The sequence below is a fragment of the Excalfactoria chinensis genome, chromosome 2, assembly GCF_039878825.1.
Source record: "Excalfactoria chinensis isolate bCotChi1 chromosome 2, bCotChi1.hap2, whole genome shotgun sequence".
Classification (NCBI taxonomy): domain Eukaryota; kingdom Metazoa; phylum Chordata; class Aves; order Galliformes; family Phasianidae; genus Excalfactoria; species Excalfactoria chinensis.
The window spans coordinates 97,309,463-97,332,948 of NC_092826.1; the positions used below are offsets into that span (position 1 = coordinate 97,309,463).

The window sequence follows — 23,486 nt, forward strand, 5'->3', positions numbered from 1 at the left end:
GAGTGCTTGGGCAGTCACTCGCCCATGAATCTGCTGCCTCCAGATTTTTTTATTCTTACTTTTACTTTTCCAACCTTTTTGCTTTGCTGGATGGCTTGAAGGTTTCATTAGGTCATGCTAGCTTTAGCAGGAGGATGACAGAAGCAACAGCAGAAGGCACAGAGGAGGGAAGCTAAAAGGCCAGCTGCCCTTGTATTCTTCTTTGGCTCTGAGCAAGCTTTGTCACCTTTGGTGATTAACAGCACCACATGGAAAGCTCAGTCAACAGAAACATTAAGTATTGCAATACAAAAAGAGTGCTATATATACATACATTTCATGTACCTCTAACCGTTCTGACTTGAAAGGCAGCTTATTTACTGTCTTCTGCCCAGGCAATTTCACCAACCAGGTGATTCCAGCTGACTATCCTCCCATTGCACTCTTTCTAGAAACTCTTACTGAAACATCTGACGTTGCCAGATGACTGCAGCTGCATCTTTCTTTTCTAGTACGTGACAACGGCAACACGTAATTGTAGGGAGCTGTTACACATACAAATGCTCCTGCTCAATGGGACTGCTATTTTAAGACACCCTGCAGAACACAGCGTGATACAGCTACGTTATTCATGTTCATTTATCTGCTGAATTTGTTCCTGCTTTATGCCAAGGTGACTCAATAACATAAAGATAGCCTGAAAATGGGCAGCATTTTTGCAAGACGTGATTTTTGCAGCAATAGATGAGGCTCTATTATGCTTGGCTGAATGGAGGTCAGCAGTGTCCTGGAGATGAAGCCCGTGCTGTGGACAAGAGGAGACCCTTTGAACTTAACTTCAGTGGTGAGCAGCTGGGGAAAGAGCAGTGAGTTGTTTCTTATCAAAACATTTCACCTCATGGGAGCTCTACACCCTCTCATCTAGGACAGATCAATAGAGAAGGAGAGTCTTTGCCTGTCCTGGAAGGTGGTCTTCTGGGAGTCTTGTTTGCAAGGAAAAGTACTGGGCTCAGTGAGGGCAGATCCCAGGGTGTGGGCCCACTTTCTTTTTCCAGATACCAAGTACATACCTGGCACTGCTTCCAGGCTTTACTCTGCAGGCTCCACCATGATTTATGGTAAAGTTGCTTCTTTTTTCTTCCCACTGTAATCAGTTTTGAGTTATTTGCTCCAGTGTGAAGAATCCCATTAAAGTGGTACCTGTTCATTCAGCTGATGAAAGTGCTTAGTTGTCAAACTTGGGAGATGCACAAGCCATGACAAACTTGTCTTCAGACTCCATTCTCCTCCATTTCATCTCTGGTTTTGGAAATTCTCTGGGTAACCCCTTATTGCAGTGTGAGTCAGGTGCCCAGATCACTGTGATAGGAATGGAGCAGTCCCATGGCACCCAGACACACGGAGCAGAGCACATCCACCAGGCTGAGACAGGAGGTGACAGGGAAGGACTTCAAGCCCAGGGGTCAGTGATGGGGAAATACAAAAGGAAATACTCATGGGCATATGAGTAACACGCTTCCAGCAGAGACTAGGAGTGGGAACCACCAGATGCTTTCCCTGTCCCTCTCACACAGAAGGAGCAATGAACTCATTTTAATATTCCTTCAGTTAATGTTTTCTCTGTCAAAATAGATTTGAAGTACAAGCAGTTGAAAATATCAAGTATATTTAATCCTCCTTAACACAGCCCCAAAGTAACTGTATGTGTAGTTTCTACTGAAGCGGAGATGATTATATTACAAGTGTCCCTTGTGAGTAGCTCTAGGGAAAACATTATCACCATTACATTTTCGTAGTGTTTCTTCAAATTTCAGTAGAATTTCTCCCCATTGCATCTGCTGCTATTTATTCAGATACGTTTTTTCTTCCTTCCCCAAAGATAAACAGATTTCCAAAGCAAAACTCATCCTAAAATCCTGTCTAAGTAACACCCTCTAGTGTAGACATGCTACTACAGCACAGAATCTCTCTCTTTTCTGCTTTTTTGCTGTTGCTACCGTATCAGCCTGGGCAGAACTGTATGTATTTTCACTTCAGCATACAAGTGCCAAGACTTAAGCATCCTTTGAAGTAATTAAAGGCAATGTGGAAATCTCTATAAAGGCTAGAGATAAAGTCCAAGCTTAGTCAGATCAGAGCTGCTTAGGAAAACATCAGCAAAGCAAAAGAATCATGGCCCAAGCCAGGCTAAGTGGTGGCAGAGAAAGAAAAAGGGGAGAAAGCCATGCTAGCAGCTCAGGGCAGCTTTGTGCTAGCAACAAGTCTTCAGAAGTACCTCCTGTAGGACAAGTCAAGCCAGGCCCTGGTAGCAGCACCTTGGATGGCAGCTGGAGCAGCAGGATGCTGACCTCTGCCAGCTCCCAGGAAGCAGCTCACCTTCCTCAGCCTGTGCTCACAGCCTCCTGAAAGGCACATGGGCTGAGGGATGGGCTGCAGCTTCTGACCCAGCAGCAGCTACAGGTGTGCAGTGGCCTGAGGAGCACATTCAGCTATGGCGTCAGCAGCACAGCAGGAGACATGCCTGTCTCCTGACAGAGCCGGTAGCAAAACCCAGGCCAAAAAGCCAAGGACAAGACTGAGGATTTGAAGAAGTAGAGCATGAATTATTTTGTAACTTGTTTTTAGAAATAGCTGATTTGAAAAAGTAGAAATACCATATAATCTTAGTGGTATATTTAGAAATACAGTTGTTGATTTGTTGTATTATGTGATTAACTCTTTATTGCAAAGCTACAATAACTTTTAAATGTTGCAAATAGTATGAATGTAGTACTGTAGACTAGAAAACATGCTGTAAGGATGTTCTGTTTTGATGAGGCCCTCTGCCAAAGAAACACAATAATGAAAGTCAGAGCCTCCACACAAGGCCGAATTGGCTCACTTTGGGATTAGGTTGGGATGCAACAGGCAAGAGTCAAGATACTCCCCTCTATCCTCCTTATCTTCCACGCTCCTGTATAGATCATTATAAGACACGCCGCCAAACTCGTCTCTATCCAAGGATGAGCAGATGTCCAGAAATAATGGCTGAGTGCTGAGAGAGTAGATGTTACAATGTTGGTAATTCTCCTACTGAGCACGTGTCAATGAAGAAAGTTCATGTAGAGGACAAGCGAAGAAGATCACTGGATGAAGTAGAAAACCATCAGTTGGGCTGTCATGATGCTAGAAAGATGCTAGATGGTAGAAGAGACCATAGAATAGAAGACTGGAAACCTCATAAATGACTACCTGAGATAGGCGTGTATCTGTTAATTGTCTCACGTGTAATTGATAAATATGTACTATCTGTGGAAATATAACGGATTCTGAATCATGTGACCTTTGAAGCCACTATGGTAGAAATATTCCCAGTGCTTCCCAGTGCCGTAATAAACATACCTGCTATGTAACCTTATGTGGGTTGTAGAGTTTGATTCCACAAGTCACTGAGCACTGTGAAAGCAAGCCTGGGGATGCTCCGAGCAGAAACTCCCCATTGTGGAAGCAGTTCTGCTCACGGAGGTCATTAGAGAAGCAAAAAGCAGCACTTTGTGCATTGTTTAACTCCAAGGAAAGCCAAGTTAGCTCTGCTCTGTGTAATGCATAGGGAGGTACGGAAGTCCCCAGAGCAGCTTGGCCTTCATCCATGTCCATGAAGTGGTGCATGTCATAAAGGCATCAAAGAACACCTGCTGGACCAGGGCACTTCATTAAACTATCTTCAAAAGTAACACTTCAAAAGTAACACTGTATGGGAGGTCAGGGAACAAGTGAGTCAGGAGCAAGACTTCCCTGCAATAGCACACTGTTTTGTCACTGAAGCCTGTTTTCTGAAGGGAAAACAAACAAACAAACAAGATATTTTAAAATCCCATGCCCTCCCTCATTAGTACTGTTACTTTGTGCAACAGAACAGCATTAAATGCTTCTTAACGCATGCTTCGTGTGGATAAAGTTACTTAACATCTACCTGTAAGCATCTCTCAAAAACAAGAGCTGAGATGCCAGTTCGTAAGGTTGCAAAGCAGCACAGAATTGAGCTACAGTCTGGACTACAGTAAAAGTACCTGAGAAGCCAGAGACATGAGCAGCACACACAGAATCACAGAACCATCGCGGTTGGAAGAGACCTCTGGACATCATCCGGTCCAAGCCCCACTTAAAACAGGTTTCCTAGAGCAGGATGCACGGGAAGGAGTCCGGAAGGGTTTGAACAGCTCCAGAGAAGGGCACTCCACAGCCTCTCTGACCGTTCTGCTCCAGCAGAGGCTCTGCCACCCTCCCAGAAAAGGAAAGGCAGCTTTTCCCACGTTCAGATGGAATGTCCTCCGCTCCGGTACCTCGCGTTGGTCAAAAGACCGAAGGATGCCGGGGAAGCTGCACGCCCTGATCTATTAGTGATCGTTCGACAGCTCGGCTCAGACGGCTGAAGCTAGCGAGACGATACGATAGCGTCTGGCCGTAGCAGGAAAACATCCCAACTGTCCCGACGGCGCTTCAAGGCAGGCCGAACAAGGCAGCTCCCCGAGCGGCAGCTCCCGGCAGAAAGCCACGGCCCCGCACGGCACAACGCTCGGTGGTACCGCCGGGCGAGCGGAGCGGCTCCTCTCAGGCAGCGCTCGCAACCACCGCCCAGACACCGCGCTCCGCTCAGGGCCGACGGCACTCGGCCTCTCACCGCAGGCCGGGCACGCGGCCGGGCCACGCCGCCCCCCGCGCTCCCCACGCCGCAGGCACCGCCTCACGGTGTCGGGTCGAGCCCCGCAGCTGCCCACGCCGTACCGCGCCGCTCAGCACGAGGAGCTCCGTGCCCGGCACGGGCCGAGCAAACGCCGTGCCCGCAGCCCGCCCGGGGCTGCCGTGTGCCCGGCCCCCTCCCCAGCCCTGAGGCCCGAGCTGCGCCTCACCCCGCGGGGCACAGCCGTTCCCGCTGGGAGGGGACACGGGACGCCCGGGGCAGACCGACAAGTACCAAAAAGGACAGGAGGCGCTTTCTGGCTTTACTTCGTCATTTTATTGTTCAATGTTCTTCGGTTGTCGTCTTCGCCTCGTTCCTTGCCCTGCCTCTCTGCAGTCCTGACGGAGCACGTGGCACAGACCTTCCCTCTTCGCGTCCGATGCGGTCTTCTGCTTCCCCCGGGCAGCAGCTGCTTCTGTGGCTTCTGTGGCACCGCCTGGAGGCCGCAGGGAGCGCGGGGCCTTTCGCCGTCCTCCTGCTGCTGGTAGTGGCTCCTCAGAGCCCGCCGGTCCCGGCCCGGCCCTCTTGCTCGGGGCTCGCTCTGAGGCCGCAGGGAGGTCGCTCGCGGCCGCCCGCCGCACTCCTCGTGTCGTCCTGGCGCAGCGGCTCGGGACGCCGGTGCCGGTGCCGGTCCTTCCCTTCTCCTCAGAGTTTGGGAAGGAAGAGGTGAGGGGTCTCGGGGAAGGGGGGCAGGGAGCAGCAGCGGGGGCTCTCGGGCGGACGGTGGCTCCTCAACGCCCAGATGAAAAGTGAGAGCCCCTGGAGCGCCGTTCATGGATGCGGCGACGTCGACGGGCAATCATGATCTTATAATGGATGCCCAGCCGGAATGGAGATGGATCCACCTCCATTGGTTCATCCTCAGGAGGCAGGTCCACCTCCATTGGCTCCACGTCGACGTCGCCCTCCTTGGAGTCAATCTCCATGGGCTCCGGCTTGCTGCTGCTCTCCTGCAGGCGACGCTTCTTCGGTGGAGGAGGATCCATCCCCCTCCACAGCTCTCGCCACAGGTGGGAAGGGAATTCAAATGCTGCTCCTTCTGTCAGAGGGCTCTAGCAGTCAAGGCGCTGGTCGAAGACAGACAGAGGTTCTGGGCTCTGGGTCCCCGTATTTATAGGGGTCCAGGAGGTGGCTTGTGAGATCACAGAGCTGCGGCAGTGACCCCACAAATGTCCCATGACAAACAAACATACTGTTGGGTGGGGGGCGGCCGTGGCTCCAGCATTGCCTTGGTGCCGCTCACGGGATTCCACAGGCCTCTGTTCTGAACCAGTGACATTTCATCCATGGCTCCAATAAAGACATGAACATTCTGTTAAGTAACAGTGTGCTCACGTGATGCTAAACTGGGAGGAGCGTTGACTCCCTGGGCTGTTACACATCTCCAGCTTAAACTCACTGTGTTTTGGCAAAAGGCATTGAACACAAATTTCAAAGTATTTCAACCATTTTAAGGAGTCTCACTATCTCACACACAAAAAAACACCTACTCCAGCAGATACTCTGGGCCCAAATTACTGTTCAAAAGCCAGTGCAGACACCAAGTGCCCAACACCTGAAGTCACTCCATCCATGTAGAAAAGTTGGCTGGACATGGGCCTGGGCACCCTGCTTGGGGTGGCCCTGCTGGAGCATGAGTTGGACAAGATGGACCCAGAGGACTTTTCCCACTTCAGCCATTCTGCAATTCTGTGATGCTGAGTGGGATCAGAGACCACAATTTTGTCTTCATCATCTTACATTTGTGATTATTTTAGTGTTGTAAGGAAGCCAAACCTACAAAATCTTTGACTTGTGCTCTCCTTGTTAGTTAAAAAGCATGCCAAAACTTAATAAGAAGGTGTAGAACCCTCTGAAAGAAAAAACACCCCTGAAAACAATCAGGATGCTTCTTAGAGCAATGACAGCAGTGGATGGAGACACGTTTAGGAATGACCAACGGCAACAGGATCTGCTCTACATGCATCTTATAGACCCCCACATTAAGCACAAATTCAAGTTGCAATAACTCTGTTATGTAAAATAAGGGGCTCAAATTGTGCGTGACTTTCCCTCTTTTTGGATGGCAGGAGAAATGCCTTAATGGTATTTCTTTTAATTTTCAGTTCACAGCACCGAACTCCGGATTGCCTATTTTTTCTCTGCATTGATTTTCTACTCCATTAAAGGAACATTTCTATGGCTTCCCAGTGATTGCGTTACTTAGTTTCTCTTGGAGGAAACAAAATCTGTCCCTTCTTTTCATCATAAAGATTGGCTCTGTGATTATGGATGGGTCTCAGGACGGGTTTTATCTGGTAGGCCCCAACACACAGCCCAGTGTAAGTTCTGAGCCCAGACCTCAGGCTGCTCCAACCCAGACGGATCTGAAAGCTGTGTGAGGGCTTCTGCTGGCTGCAATGTCCCATTGCGAAGATTTCTTCTGGCTACTCAATACCAGTTTGCAGATAAGACATTGGAGAGATTTATGGTGAGTTAACAGTTAATGTGATTCAGGCAGGACACGGTTAGAAGGAATGACTGCTGCCTACGTGTAATCCCTGATACCAGAAGCACAACACTGAGGCATTCACGCTAGGTAATGAAAAATAACGAGCAAATAAAGGAATACAAGTACGCTGGAAGTTAGATCAATTTTAGTCATCTCCGCACTCAGGCCTTCTGGGACGGACAAACGAATAACAGCCAGGGGGCGGGAGAGCAGCGCAGGGCGCTATCGGATTGGATAGCGCTTCTGTCAATCTCCGCCTCTCTCCCGCCCGCCCCGTAGTGGAGAGCCAATGCATGACGCACTCCCGGCGCATGCGCAGTCGCGGCGGGCGCTGAAATTCAAATCCCCGTAGCGGTTGGGGTGTTGGTTTTTGCTATTCCCGGGGCGGCGTGACAGAGCGGCTGGAGCGGCTGCCATGGATCCGTTCACCGAGGTGGGAACACGGCCCCGCGCCTTGAGCTTTAGTCCTCAGGGCTGGGGCGAGCTGTCGGGGTGGAAGTCGGAGGGGGAGGGGGCGGTTCACGGGTAGCCGGGCTGATCTTACGGCTTCTCTCTCGCTTTCCTAAGAGCTGTGAGCGGCCCGCTGTTCCCTTCCGCCTTATTCTGGGATGCCCTTGTAGCGGGCCTCGTCTTGCTCGTGCCCGAACTCCCCGTGTTGCAGCCGCTCCGGTGCAATTGGGGCCCCTGGTCTCTTCCCGGAGAGGACAGAGGGGTTATTCACGTAGGAGCTGGTGAAAGGGAGGCCCTTTTCCAAGCTGAGTACATACTTGAGTGCATTTCCCAGCGCTAAGGTGTTTGCTTTCCACATGCTTCTGACAGATAAGATTTTACAGCAGAGCGGGGAAGTGGTGGAAGCTGGTGGGAGTGGTACTGATACATCGTGTCCAGCTAGCAAAGGGCAGCCTTCAGTCTTCCCCGCAGCAGTGACCGCCTAATGCAAAACGTATCCTCCTTACACGTCTGCCTTTTGTGATTAGTCACTTTCCTTTGCAGACACAGTTCCTCTTTTTTTTAATGGGGCATAATTTCAATGACACAAATGGAACTGGCTGACTTGAATCTGTTTGAGTGTTTAAGGCTTCTAAAGGGTGCTGCACTGTGCTCTGCTTTTATGTGAGATAGATATAAAGCCACGGAGCTGTCTTATAATGACTTTCAGAAATACTGTAATACAAGTAAATGCTTTTGAATACACACAATTACAGAATGGCGGAGGTTGGAAGGGAGCTCCAGAGATCATAAAGTCCAACCCCTTGTCATGTAGGTTCCCTACTGTAGGTTGCACAAGTAGGCATCCAGATGGGTCTTGACCCTCTCCACAGGAGGGGACTCCACAACTGTTCTTGGCAGCCTGTTCTGTCACCCACACTGTAAAGAAGTTCTGCATATGTGTGTAAAACATTCTGTGTTCCAGTTCTTGGCCACTGCTCTTTGTCCTACCAGCTGCACATCACTGGGAAGTGTCTGGCTTCCTCTAATTGCCTCTTGCACTTTAGATATTTATGAACACTGATGGGATTCCCTCTGTCTTCTCTCATCTGAACAGACTCAGGTCTCTTTCTTTCCTCACAAGGTAGATGGCTCCATGCCCTTTATCATCTTTTTTTGCACTCTACTGGAATCTTTCAAGAAGATTTCTGTCTTTTTTGAACTGGGCAGCTCAGAACTGTTCACAGTATTCTGGATGTGGCCGCATCAAGGCAGGGTTGGCAGGGAGGATTGCCTCCTTTGACCTGCTGGCCATGCTCTCTTTAATGCACACTCTGTTTAACCAAAGCCTGAATTAATTAAAAAAGAAAACAAACCCACAAACCTAATCATTAAAAAAAATAAAATTAAATTAAAATCTTTATCAAGTACATTGCTTTAACAAGGAGGAAAGAACAATCTATATTTCAAATAGGCATCTTGTAAATAAATCAGATGCCTGTAGCAGGGGAAGACTGCAAGATCCAACTTAAAGAAATCATACGTAAGATACTGATTTGCATGTGCCAAAGCAGATTAATGCAACTCCCATGTAAGGCTTGCAAAGTGTAAACACCTAAAAGCTCCTTCCTTAATTGGTAGTGGTGACATGATGAGACTAGTCTTAAATAAACCTCAAGTCCACAATACTGGATCAAGTTGAAAATGGTTTTGCATGCTGGGAAATATTCCAACCTCAACACGCCCTCTGTATAGTTAACTGATTTTGAAAAGCTGTGACCAGCTCAGGGGCCACTCCTTAGTGTAAACTTCATTGAACTATTTGCTGGTGTTGCAGTGCTGGAGATGTATTGCTTTGCCAGGAATGCTTGTGCTGTGGAGGATACCTGCCATATAACAATCTGACCAGTGTTAATGCATCAGAATTTCAGATGTCAATTTCAGATATCAAACATCAAAAGTTTGATAACTTTTCTCAAAAGTGACTTTTAATGAATGGAGCTTTATTATCACCTGCTATATTTATGTCCTAATTTTAATTTCTTTTAAATATCACCTTTATTAGTTTAGCTGTTTGCAGGTAATATTTGTTAATAACTCTTCTGTTGCTTGCAGGGAACTGGTGAGGCATTATAAATGTTGCTTAGGTAAAGCAACATTAATTCAAGCATAACCTGGCATTACCCGTTTGCTGATCACTTGGCTTTAAAAGAAAAACACTTTGACTCAGTTAATTTAATAGATACTGCTGCAAGATTCAGTGCTTTCAATGCTTTCAAATGCAACGGTTCTAAGATTATGTTTCTTTTGATTAATTTTACAAGCAAAATCTAATAATCAGTTGGGTGTGAGCCAAATTGGTAATATGATCCACTGAGGAGATGGAGTCTGTTTTTTTTAGGATCACAGTGATCACACTTGTGGCTGTTGGTAGCTGATTGTATAAAAGCCTATGTTTGGTAGTACGGAGCCTTAGAAATAGTCTAGGTTGTTTATGTTGCAAAGTACTTATTGTAGAGCAGTGTATTGTTTCCTAGCATGGCAGATGACCAAAGAGAAACAAGTGACACAGTTGTTTAGAGAAAGGTTTGCATACATGTGATTTGAAGTTAGTCATTCTTTCAGTGTCACAGAATCTTGCTCTCTCTGCAACATTCTGCTGGTAAAGTGGGGTAGTAGCAGCAAGTTCTTGTAATCTTTCAAGGACCTGTGTGTCTTCTCTAAGATTAAGTACAGCTTCTGTACGTAACTTAACACATAGGAGAGGACTTACTAGGAGAGTGGTTAGGTCCTGGAACAGGCTGCCCAGGGAGGCTGTGGATGCCCCGTCCTTGGAGGTGTTCAAGGCCAGGTTGGACAGGGCTCTGGGCAACCTGATCTAGTAAAGGCGTATGTTTGGTGGCCCTGCTAGGCAGGGGGGTTGGAACTACATGATCCTTGAGGTCCCTTCCAACCCGGGTCATTCTGTGATTCTGTGACATTCTACTTTTAAAGCAAGATTGTCTATCAACATATAAAGCAGGAAGGTGTCTTCTGATTTTATAATGTGCTCTTGCACATAAGCCATGATCCTCTAAGTGCAGCTTAGTTGTTTTCAAGTTCCTAGATAAAATGAAATAGGCATGCCTTACTCTGAAACGTTGGATGTTACTGGAATGTGTGGAGAGAATGTACTATTAGTAATGAACTCCTATGATGAGCTTAAAAGTAAGCCTCAAGTTCTTGTAGCTGGCTGACTCATCATGTGTAATAGCAGTTTGAATTGTGGCGGTTGCATGGAAAAAGCCAATAGGAGTTGGAGCTCAACAACGGAGGCGTGCATTCCTGTGAAATGACATCCTATTTGTAACAACTGAAACTCCGTTTTACTGGACTAACAAAACAGAAAAGAATGTGACTGCGTTTGAATAGAACTGTAGGAATATTGTCTTAGACAATGCACTTGAATTTGCACAAGAAGAACAGTTATACAAATCAACTTAAGATGTGTGCATTGTGTGTGTATTATCTTGATGCTTTATAGCTCTGTTTTTTGGGGATTGGAATAAGGAAACTGGCCTGTGGACACAACTGGGATGCAACTTGTAGAGAAGGCATTGCAGGTGCTTTATATGACTCTTTTAAGAAATTTTTTCCCCACTAAATTCTCTTCCATGGACATCAGAGAAGCTGCATTTATACTTTGACAAAGAATTGTTGGGACTGACATTCCATTTGTCCTGTGTTTCCCTACAATGAAACATTGTTTGAGACTTCAGCCTCAGACAGTTAAAAATGTGAAATGTGTATTTAATTGCTATGTGACAGGACAGATGATGACAAGCACAGTTCTCACAATAATTTATGTACCAAACAAGCGCAGTTTATATGCTTCCCGCTAGAGGTCATGGGTTCAATCACACCATTATTTTTTTTGTTTCAAAGTGCCTTAAAACAGTAATTAATAGTTAGCAGTTCTTTATGTGTGGTTAAACTGTGGTCTTGATTTATGAATACAGCATTAAAAAAAGTTACTTCAAACTCAGATGCTGTAAAGAATCACACTCTATTAGTGTAGAACATCCATTGAAACAACTATTTCACATGCAGTGTGATTATACTATTCAAACTCCCGAAAGTTAGAGAATGAGAGATCTTGATAAAGAAAGGTTAACTGATACCTCTTTACGTGTTCTTGTTTATTTTTGCTGTACAAGATAGTGATAAATTGTCTCTGTATTTGAACAATTAAGACATCAGTTCCTCACAACTTGCTGAACAGAAGTTCACTTTTGGTTTTGATGCTGCAGTAGCTACTTTTTTGTACTCTAACAACACGGATTTAATTTGTTATTATTTTATTTATGAACGCTTTGGGATCACTAACTTATTTTTTTAATACAAGGACAGTGACAATTGGGTGTCTCGAATGTCTTCAGCAACAGGTCAAGAGCCCACTAGCTAGACTTGATAACTTAAGATTATCATGTGGTGATTCAGGGAAGAAATATCTTTACTATCAAATGTTTCTCAACTCAATATTTATAGACGTTTTCCCCCATTTTTGGCATTGCTTATGTCTCTCTAGTGTGATTTTTTTCTTAGAAAGCCGAAGACTGGAACTTTGTAATCTATTGGGTAGCTTCATCTGGTGTTTGATATAAAAGTAGATGTCTCAAACTTTGCTGTTTGAGCAATTTCCATAAAAGTCTGTATCTAGGTGATAAGACTTGAATCAGCATTCCTGTGAAGGAAATGCTGGAACCTGTTATCTGTCCAATAGGCAAAACGATCTTCAGATACTCTGCAAACGTGAACTAACCAGCCAGATAGCAAGAAGGTGGCTTGGAATTTGCTGCAGTGTGAGCAGTGATCTTTTATCTAACTTCCTGAAAATGGGAGAAGCTATGTGTATTGCAATGGGGAAGTAGAAGCATGGAGTTCAGGAGTTACTGCAGTGAGAGAAAAGGGGAAGACAAAAAACCCGAGTAGTTGACAGTATAGAAAACGTGTTTTTCCTGTTTTCAGGAGGAGGAGGGGGTAGTCAATCAGAAAGTCAAGCTTTAAATGTTTCCATAGCATTGCATTACAGTAGATCAGTTATCAACTTTTGAGAGACATATTTGTCATAGTGCAGTTGTCATTATATGTTTCTGGTATTGTTGCTTTCAGTACATACTCATTATGGTAAACCTTCAAATATTTTGATTTTGAACTGTTATTGTTAACACACTGAAGTGTGTAGTAATATGTAATTTATTGACTACTCAGAAACTACTTGAACGAACCCGTGCCAGGCGGGAGAACCTGCAGAAGAAAATGGCCGAGCGGTCAACGTTGGGAGCGAGACTTGCAACACAGACCAAGAGGGTCAGAGAGCCTTTGTTAGAGACTGGTAACCAAGCAGCTCTTCCTGATGAAGAAGGTATCCTACAAAAATGTTGGTTTTATTCCATTTTGTTCTTGTTGTTTTGATGGCTTGTGAAAACCTCTCAAAGTTTATCCTAAAGTAAATAGCAATGGGTGCATTGCCCAGTCCTCTAAGACTGGGTATTGTTAGTGTTTATCCTTATCTGAGAGCAGATGCTCTTACTGATAAGTAAGCAAAAGATGATTGCCTAATGCCTGAGATAGTGCCTTGTAATTGGTAGAATTAGAATTAGGGCTGGTTATTCGTACATTATAACTTTGCACTGCAGTTTTGTACTTTCTCTGAGGATGTTTGAGACTGTTAGAATACTAATATTTTTGAATACTCTGACTTGTGCAGTGAAACCTAGTACTAAACCGTCACCATCAAAGAGACGCTGCTCCAATAATATAGAGACTCAAGCTTCTACTATAGAGAACACACAGCCTGTTCCTTTAAGTTCCCAAAGCCACCGTTCTCCTGTGATGAATTCAGAGTTGCATGGAACTGTGTGTAACAAGGCTTCACCGGCTCAACCACTTGAGAAAGGAAAAACAAGCACCAAGTCAGAAACTCCTGCAACCCTTTCAGTCAAAACACGTATGCAGAAACTGGCAGAACAGCGACGCTGCTGGGATAGTGAGGGTGTGTATTACTTGTTGAATAATACTGCTGCAGTGTTTGCATTGATGATATGGTATGCTAGCTATTTTTTGGCGAGATGTTGCTAATGTCTTTGCACAGAAGTTTTGTAGACAGCACTGGAATTAGCCTAAAATGATTAAACTGACCATAACAGAGTGTTACGTGCCTTTTAGTGTAAAGCTTTGCTCACCACAGCAGTTGTGTCAACCTAGTAAACTACTTGGTCAAGATTGTGTTGCGTTTTCAACAAGCTTTAATTTAACATGTCCTGAAGGCACTGAGTCAGATCATCTAACTGTTGATAAACTCACAAAAGAGCAAAATTCAAATACATCTCAATATATTTTATTAAGAAGATTGTGTTCTCTTTTCCAGATCCCTCTGAATGTGCTCGTCTGTCTCCCCTCCAGTCAAAAGATCTGTCTGTTTCTCCACCTAAGCAGGCAACTAATGATCTGGCAAGTGGTACCCCTATTGGGAGAAGGGGCCGTTTAGCTAACCTTGCAGCTACAATTGGCTCCTGGGAAGATGACCTAAGTCATCCATCTGCAAAGCAAAACAATGCACAAGAACAGCCTGGCACTACTTGTTTATCCAAATTGTCCACTACAAGTGGAGCATCTGCTAGAATCAATAGTAGCAGTGTAAAGCAGGAAGCTGCATCCTGTTCTCAAAGGCTTGTTGAGGCTTCTATTAATAAACCAGCAAACTCAAAGGGAGCGGTGAGTGTCTGATTATTTGCTGATGGAAGATCGATTTAAGTATTGGGGGGACAAGAGTTAATTCATACCAATTAAATGATCTGAACGTTGGTAACAAATGTAAAGATTTAGTGAAAGTAATCATAGTTCATTTACTATTTTTGTTTGATAACATCTCATGTGTTCTTTTTTTTAAGTAGCAGACCTGAAACAGTTTAGAATTCCTTGAGACTTGAAGATGAATGTATATTATAAGTCTTGTAAATGTTGATGTTGAAGTAATTCTTTGCTGTCTTCTGGTTATTGGAAACAGATTCTTTAAAGTGATAACCCTTTTGGATTTTACACTGTAACATAGTCAGCTGACTGAAACTCTGAATTTTAATGCTGACTAAAAATGGAATCAGAATACTTAAATTATTAGTACCAAATGCTAGTTGTTCCATTTATGCCACTTATGAAATGGCAATAATCTGTGTGCCCTATCTGGTTTAGGGAAACATGGGAAGCTACCTGACAAAAACATGTTGAATCCAATATTGAAACAATGTGAAACATTGGATCAGGGTGCTATAAATAGCTCATAACACTGGTTGTCAGTTCTTTCTGTTTTGGTGGAATGTTTTATAGTATGTTCTACAAATAGTGTTTGTGTTTTCATTTTCTTGAGAGAATGACTAATGTTGCACAGTTTCAGTTTAACGTTATCCCTTTTTCTCTTCTTAAGGATCCAAATAATTTAACACAATCCTCAAGCAGTACTGCTCCTGCTTCTAAGGAATCTAAAGTACCACAACAGCTAACAGAGAATCCCCGCAGCCCTCAGAAAACTGAGAAGCGTGCACAGACGGTACAATCAACTTTGTCTCCGTTGGTTCAGTCCAAAGAAGAGACAGTCAAAGGAACACATGTGCAACCTGAACCTAAGGGTAAACCTACAACACCAGGTAAGCTGTACTTCAGCTTCAGTGAGTTCAAAGAATTGTCACTGATATCACCTATGTTGAAAACTATATGCTAGCTAAGTTACAGTAACATATTGCATAATACGCATTTCTTGCTCTAACTTCTTCCTTGAAGAAGCCTCTGATAATTCTAAGTTATATGGTTTCTGCATTTTGCAAGAGTATTTTTTGATTTTACTTTTAGTAACTCCTGAGAGTGAAACCACCCTAATAGTTCTGTCTGAAAAGTATGCTGTTAATATCAGTTGATGACAGGCTATTGAAAGTGTATTTCACATTGTTGGCTAGGATTTATATCTAATAAATATTATGTATTAAAAAAAAAAAAAGCCTGAATATGTTAAAAATCAAAAAGTGCTTCCAGTCTTGAAGGCCATATAGATGTGTACTGTCTTTTCTTTTTAATGATAAAGTATGGTGGATTCCAAACAGTGTCTCTCCCTTAGGTACTAGAACGCTCATTTAGATGAAAGATCCAAGTGAGAAATGTTTAAAAGCAGACCAATTGGAATAATGAACAGGATCACGTGTGGTCTTTGTAAAGAGGAGGGCATCTGTTTGCTCTGATTTACTGCTTTAATATCTTCGGTGTTCTGTTACAGCAGTGATTTGCACTTCAGGTTAAGTTTGTATAAAGTGTAACAGTGAATTGTAAAGGAGGCATCTTAATTGCTTCATTAAGAACCTTCAGTGAGATCTAAAATTGCAGTGTAATTTTTCTGTGTGAGGACTGCTTTTAAAGCAAAACAATTATTCTTGTAGGGGGATCGGGAACTAAGACCTTCCTGGAACGTTTTGGAGAGCGCTGTCAAGAGCATAGTGCACGGAGTCCTTCTGCGAATACTCCAGGGTATAGAACACCCGTCGTCACCCCAAATACAAGGACAATCCAGGAAAAGCTTCTCAAACAAAATGAAAATTCCTCTACTGCCACTTTAGTGCTTCAGCTTAAGCAGGTATGACTTGCTAAATTCATAGTTTGCTTATAAGCTCTGTGGAGTTTCTTATTGTTCTTTCTCTACCTGATAAATTTGCAGTGTCTTGACATCTTAAAGCTGTCAACTTTTCCCCTATTCCCCTTTATTTGCATAGGAACGTGAACGAGAACTTGCATGCATTCGTGGCCGATTCGATAGGGGCAATCTGTGGAGCTCAGAGAAAAGTGAAAGTTCTAAGAGAAAACTTCCAGAAGCTAAAATGGTAATATGTTAGCTGCATGTGTTAAAGGGTGTGTGAATTGCTTTAGCATGTTCTGAACGTGGGTATTTTGGCACAAATGTAGGTAAAAGATGAGAATCAAAGGTTTGTAAATACCTAGGCTACGCAAGACTGCTTCTCAAGTAGCTTGTATAATTATTAATGAAGTATTGGATTTTTCTGTACAGAATCAGTTACAAATGATACTGACTAGAGCTGACTGGTTTAGCTTTTGGTGACTGTTATTGTGTTACTTCCTATATTCTCATGTAAGAAACGAGTATGCTTATTTCTTATGTATGAATATTCTTTCTCCCAGTCCCTGACAACTTCTAAAAATGCTTATAACCATTTTAACTTGGTACTTCGGCTGGCAGTCCTGCATAAACAGAATCCTCCTTAATATTGGATAGGTAGCTAACCTTTTTTTAGTCTCTTTGAATGTTACCACCTGAATGTATGTTTTTGGTTTTAACAGGATGACCCATCTCAGGGTAGTCCAAAACGTTCTCCTCGTTCAGATACTACTACTTCTGGATCAGAAGACACACCAGCAGGTGACAGGCCAGCAGAGTCTCCCACTGTAGAATCTTCAGGTGAGAATTTGTTTTTTGCCTGTGGCTAATATAGGACAGCACTGCCCTTGGCGTTCATAAATGGACAAAGAGGCTAGTAGCACTTTTGTTTACAACTGGACCTCAGTACACCCTTATTTGATTGCTGATTTGTCTAAATTTTCTCATATAATACTCTGCTACTTGAAGTTTTGGCAACACAGACTGCCTGTTTCTCTGTAGGTTTACCAGGGTTTTGTACTTTCATGTATGCTGACTATAGAGTGAGTGTGTGAAAGCGATCAGCTACAGACTTAGTTCATACTGTATGTGAGTTTACCAAATTTACACAAACACTTCCCTTGTCAGTGTTCCCCTGTATTCGTTCTTAGAGTAGGGGGATGTGAAAGGATTTGTTATACCTGTGATGTCCTATCTAATATTCAGGGATTGGAAGAGCGTTCAATTCTCTGAAAGCAGAGTGAACTTTGTTAAATGCTCTTTATATACTTTACGGGCAAATAGACTCTCAAATGTGCTTCTATAAATGCAGGGTGATATGCTTCTCTTAGTCTGGGCTTGGATGTTTTGTTTTCTACTTAATTCCACATTTTGCTCAAGTAGCTGCACTCTGCAGTGTTTTTGTCAATTGTCAGCTATATTAGCCATCTTCTGAAACAATGCTGTGAAAAAAGTAAATAAATCAGAGGTATAGCATGTCTTCATTGACTTTTTTTTTTTTAAAATGAAATTCTTAGATGCTCCTAAATGTGAAGAGACTGATAAATCCAGTTCTCTGACGGTCACTCAGCCGAAGAGCCCTGTAGAACCGACGCCTATGTCAAAACTTGAACAACTTGCTAAGAAACCAGATGGTTTGTATTGATGTATTTTATTGTGCTTAGCTATCTGTTCCCACTTGTCCAGTAGCATTAATATCCTTCAAGACTGAATAATGAATTGACTGTGTATCCTGCTGATGCTCATGTGTTTGTTTTGTAATTGGATTTATATAAAACAAGTCAGGAAGCTTTTGTTTATAATTCTCTCAATGTTAAGTCTTAAAGAAATACTAAAACTGATACTGAACTTTATTGAGAGAGAAATGGATGCTTTGTGAGAGACTTCAGTTTCAGACCAGCTGAAGTGTTAAAACTTGTCTAACACACACCTCTTTGTACTGCCTTTCTGTATCACTTACACTTTTATGCCATGTACTGCATGTTAAAGTAAGGATGAAAGTATAATTCAGGGTTCTAGCACTTTTTAATTAACATTACTTGAAAAGCAGAAGTGGTTGGCTTGCCTGTCAACTCTTCAGTGCTGTTATATAAACAAACATTTAGTTTAGGTGCTACTAATATTTATAAAACATCACCTTTCAGATGAAGTATGTGAAGCTGAAATGAAGGCTGGTGATGAAATGAATAGCTCAAAAGTGATAAATGAAATTTTTGAAATTCTTCAAGAGGATGGTCCGGACATAGAAAAGCTGAAGAAGGAAATGAGCATGAGCCTGGAAGGTGAAAGTGATGATGATGAGCAGGAAGAGTCATTAAATATTTCATCAATGTCTCTATTAACCCCTCTAGTGGAATCTGTTGGTCCAGAGGTGAGAGCCCTTGGGAGACAGGGAAGGACGACTTTACTGTAGAAAGCTGTTTGCTTGTGAACAGTGTGATATTCTAGTGTATTGTGATACCTGGTCAAAAAGTGAAGTTACAAAGAACATTTTTCTAATGAAAATTTAATAAGTTGAAGTTTCTGAAGGTTTTTTTCTACCTCTAGAAATAATATTGCATGTCAGATGCTACATTAGACAAGTTCCTGTAAAATCAAGTATTAATATATAGTTCTATTACTTGCACTGTAATCACAAAACAAAGAAACATAAGAAGAAATGTATTTCAAACATCTCTCCATGTTACTTATGATCCAACATCTTCTTGCCAGGTCTTTGTTTCTCCTTCAGTTGGTGAGGATAGCAGTGTCAGTGATGCAAGTCAGAAGTCTGATAAGTTCCAAAGGACTAAAATCCCCAAGGCAGAATCTGGAGATAGTATGAGCTCTCTGTCAGAAGATCGCAGCCTCCCATACAGGTAATAAACTCAAAGATTCTCTTGAGTGCACAAACTAAGAATGTGGCGTGGCTCTTCTTTCTTCTTTTAAATTCTTCTAAACAAATGTACTACTTAAACTGCAAAAGTAGTTCTTTTTGGAAGTGTCAGCCTTTACCAAAAACTGCCTCTATGTAGTGTTGTCTAAACTTAAAATGTATCAAAGAGTGCTTTTATTTTAACATCAAGATGGAAAGTATTAATGAATGATATGTAAATAAATCTTGATATGCGTGAAAAACACTTTTTAACCCAGTTTTCTGTTTTAAGTGTTGATGCATATAGATCTCAAAGATTTAAAGAAACAGATCGTCCTTCAATAAAGCAAGTCATTGTTCGCAAAGAAGATGTTGCTTCCAAACTGGAAATGAGAAAGAATGGTCCATGTGATCAAGTCAATATCAAAAAGAAGATGCAGGTATCTAATATACTTTTAAAAACAGTTTTCCTATTCCTATGCCTAGTTCATCCTGCAGATGACCACACACATTAGCATACTACTTAAACTGATTTTGCAGTTCTAAAACAAACATTTAACAGTATGTAATAACTCAAGTCACGTTGTACTAACACATCTTCTGATTGGGTCATTCTTGAGAGAGAACACAATATGTTGCTTTGAATAGGATATGGGGACATATATTTCATTTCTGCTACTGAATTAGATGGGATTCACAACCACACTCTGTAAGCAACATTCTGATCTTTGCTGCTGCCTCATCACCAATACTGCTGAATTTCTGGTTAGCTGCTGCTTGCAGTGGTCAAGTGAAGGCTAGACTGGATATGAAGCATATAAACATTGAAGCCATTCATTCTGTATCACATTTAAATTACCTTTGAGGTAGAAAACGTTGTGCTGGAGGATTTTCTTGCAGAAATAAGATTGAACTGTAAGACTTTCTGTAGTTTACTATCTAACTTACTTTAGGAGCTGAATAACGAGATCAACATGCAGCAGACGGTGATTTACCAAGCCAGCCAAGCTCTGAACTGCTGTTTTGATGAGGAACATGGAAAAGGGTCACAGGAGGAAGCAGAAGCAGAGAGACTACTTCTCCTTGCAAGTAGGTTTTTAGATCTAAGTCTGATTCTTTACAGCATGAACACTTTGTAAGGATTTGTGTTACATGCTCTGGTGATTGTTTTACAGTATTACTTTGTCCCTGCCTATTTACAGTTCTTCCTTTAGGAAAACAGGAGAAGATAATATCTATTCTGTTTTGCCTTCTGCAGTAGCCAGGGTAACGTTTTTGGTACCTTTATTGTCCCAGATATTCCTACTATTCTGGAAGTTGATTAATGCTTATGTTGTATTTTACATGTCTATGGCAAAAAAAATAAAAAATAAAAAGCAAAACCAAACCAAAACCAACCAAACCCAAAACAAAACCCGCAGCATCTCAGTGCTTATGTTTAGTACTACTTTTACCTAATTACAACTATTTTTAATAATATTATTTAATTAAATTTTAATTAATTTCTCTACACAGCTGAAAAGAGAACTGCTTTATTGGAAGAATTAAATAAACTGAAGATTGAGGGACCTCTTAAAAGAAATAAAGCTGCTTCAACGTCTTCTGAGTTTACTCCATCCAGGGGATCTATTTCTATTTCAGAAATGCGCCTACCTCTAAAAGCAGACTTTGTTTGTGGTACAGTTCAAAAACCAGGTAAAAGTAGCAACTAAAAGTTATACTCCCTTCCCCTGCTGTTTTGCTGTTCTTCCCTCCCTAGATACATCTGTAGTTTAGTTTTTTCTTTGTTGGCTTTTGCTATTTCTTTGGTCTTTTTTAGCAGCATCCTTTTTCTTGTGATGTTCAAGAAACTTGTATGACCTTCCCAGGCCAATCTGAGAATAAAATATTTCCATGTTCTCTGTAACTTATTGGGAAGGAAGTAAAATCTTGTCTCAGGTCTATCTCTTCCTACCTTGCACTTTTTTCATGAATGCAATACTAAATATCACTATGTAAATTCTGACTTTTGTGTCAGTCTGAAATGTTAATAGCATCACTTTTTTATCAACACCTCAATCCTACAAATAGTTTGGTTGTCGTGCTCAGCGTTGTTAGAGTTCAGGGAGTATGGTTAGGTTGCAGATGGATTTGATGATCGTGAAGGTCTTTTCCAACCTGAGCAATTCTATGATTCTACATATAGATACTAGGCATCTACTAAGTTGTCATACTTAAATCATTAAAGCATTTAATGCAATGATAACATTATCACAAATTTTCATTGTAGCTGGATAATTCTGACAGGTTCTTCCTTTTTACCTCACTAAAATGGAAGGGCAAAAAGTCACTGAACAGTCCTTGTTTAATATCTGTTTGAAAACTACTGATACTGAATGCATATGCAGCCTTTTTTTCTTTTTTAACTGTACAGCAAAATGTAAATTAAGTTTTAATATCTTCAGATGTATTCTAGGAAGGACATAAAATGTTTATATAACCAAGAATAAAAATAGAAACACTTGACGTAGTTTAATCTCTGGATATGTTGTGGTTCTGATTGTATAAGAGAGATCCATGTAAACAGACTTCTTGTTTTATAAGCTTGTTTAATACAAAATTACTTAGTTTTTGTCAGTAATTCCTGTAACCAAATTGTATGAAGAAACGACTAAATATTCCTAGTAATAGGAAATATGTTCTGGAAGTGCAGCATTTGCTACTGTGCACCAGAACAAACTCTGAAAATCCTTTTAGTTCTGAAGAGAGTCAAATATAAAGGCTATGAATCAGTGCTTACTGGACTCTAGGCCAGTTATTGCGGAGACTGAGACTTTACTACAGAGGAACTAAACTTTTGTTTTTAACATGATTTAATGTTATGCATTACTTTTGTCTTACTACTTATCAACTTGCTGCAGATACTCTAAACATTCAAATATCTGATGCTATTGAAATGTGCCCTTGTGGTGGTGGCTTTTATTTTTCTCCCTATTATGTGAAAAGTCAGGGAAATAAGTTGCCTCATTATCAATTCACTCATAGGATGGGTGGAAGAAAAAAAAGATGGGCAATAGCAGAAGCTGAAGTATTGCTAAGCTGGTAGGCCTAGAGGATAGGGAGCTTAGTTAATTGTTGAGTCTGATTGCAAGTTCATCCTCTTTCATCTCGTGCACTGAGTAGCATAGGTCTGGCCTGACAAGTTCCAGACACTAATGCACTTGTGATTTCTGTGGAGATGATTCTATCAATGGGTACCATAGTGGAAAAAAAACATTGCATTCAGAATAAGTTTATAGACAAAACTTGACTAACACAAGTGTTGAAATGTGCCTGTTTAACCCAATTTAATAGTAAAGCATTACTAGAGGACTTCTAGATACTTGAGCAACTCTTGAATAAAAAAATGCATATCTGAAATATATTTACAGAAGCAGCAAACTACTACTATGTGATAATACTGAGATCTGGAGCAGAAAACATGGTTGCAACTCCATTAGCAAGTACTGCCAGTTCCCTGAATGGAGATGCTCTTACTTTTACTACAACGTTTACTATGTAAGTATAAGTACAAAATGATATTTTGGAACATATTCTATCTCTGGTGGTGGAGCATGTATGGAAACGTTACTGAAAATCTTCATGTAAAAATGCCGTATTCTGCACACAAATTGAGTGAGATCATCACATTTTAAGAAGTAGCCAGAATGTACTTCTTAAAAGAGTAATCTAGATTTATGCCACAAGCTAATTTGTCTGTTGCTTTTTCTATGGCTCTCTCCTGAAATAACTGTAATGACAGATGAATTACTTTTCCTTAGAGTTCTTTTGCAGCAACTAGCACTTCATATAGCTATTTGGGTTTGGTGTATTGAAGGGGGTAGGGAGGGAGTATTGTTAAAATGAAAATTAATTCTCAAATGCTAGCTAAAAAGATGTGAATTCAAATGAATGTTTGATTTGTCAAGTCTTCTGAAAAAAGACTGGAAAAAGCAGCCTGTATTCTAGAAACATTTGCCAGCAGTGGACTGAAGGGTATGTTCTGGGAAATGTAGATATATTCTACTACCCCCTACCTTCCCTCTACTTTCTTTCATGGAGTTCTAGAAAGCAACTTTGAGTAGTAACATGCTGAGGTCTTTGAAATAGCAACACTGCTTGCTTGCACTGGAGAGTGCTGTCGTGGAAGTGAAAGGATTTCAGACCTCCAGGGACAACGTAATGTTTACTAAAAAGAAATACTAGCTATTAGTAAGCATCATGGCTAAGATTCTTTTGAGTAGAACCTTTGTATTCTTAGCTGTTCCTTGGTGGATTTTAGGGATCCTGAGTTACAACAGCA

General features: G+C 41.9%; 1 protein-coding gene across 2 annotated transcripts in view; it reads left to right on the plus strand.

The window, feature by feature from the left end:
* Positions 1-7,495: 7,495 nt before the first annotated feature.
* The window catches only part of ANLN (anillin, actin binding protein), a 28,681-nt gene continuing 12,690 nt past the window's right edge, over positions 7,496-23,486 (plus strand). For both annotated transcript variants that reach the window (XM_072328235.1, XM_072328234.1), the window contains exons 1-15: positions 7,496-7,623; positions 12,870-13,023; positions 13,369-13,653; positions 14,029-14,375; positions 15,082-15,301; positions 16,082-16,275; positions 16,412-16,519; positions 16,995-17,112; positions 17,829-17,945; positions 18,456-18,682; positions 19,024-19,169; positions 19,458-19,605; positions 20,119-20,254; positions 20,681-20,860; positions 22,576-22,702. In XM_072328235.1, the coding sequence (XP_072184336.1) occupies positions 7,606-7,623; positions 12,870-13,023; positions 13,369-13,653; positions 14,029-14,375; positions 15,082-15,301; positions 16,082-16,275; positions 16,412-16,519; positions 16,995-17,112; positions 17,829-17,945; positions 18,456-18,682; positions 19,024-19,169; positions 19,458-19,605; positions 20,119-20,254; positions 20,681-20,860; positions 22,576-22,702 (2,525 nt within the window). In that variant the 5' untranslated portion in view covers positions 7,496-7,605. The remainder of the gene's footprint in view (positions 7,624-12,869; positions 13,024-13,368; positions 13,654-14,028; positions 14,376-15,081; positions 15,302-16,081; positions 16,276-16,411; positions 16,520-16,994; positions 17,113-17,828; positions 17,946-18,455; positions 18,683-19,023; positions 19,170-19,457; positions 19,606-20,118; positions 20,255-20,680; positions 20,861-22,575; positions 22,703-23,486) is intronic.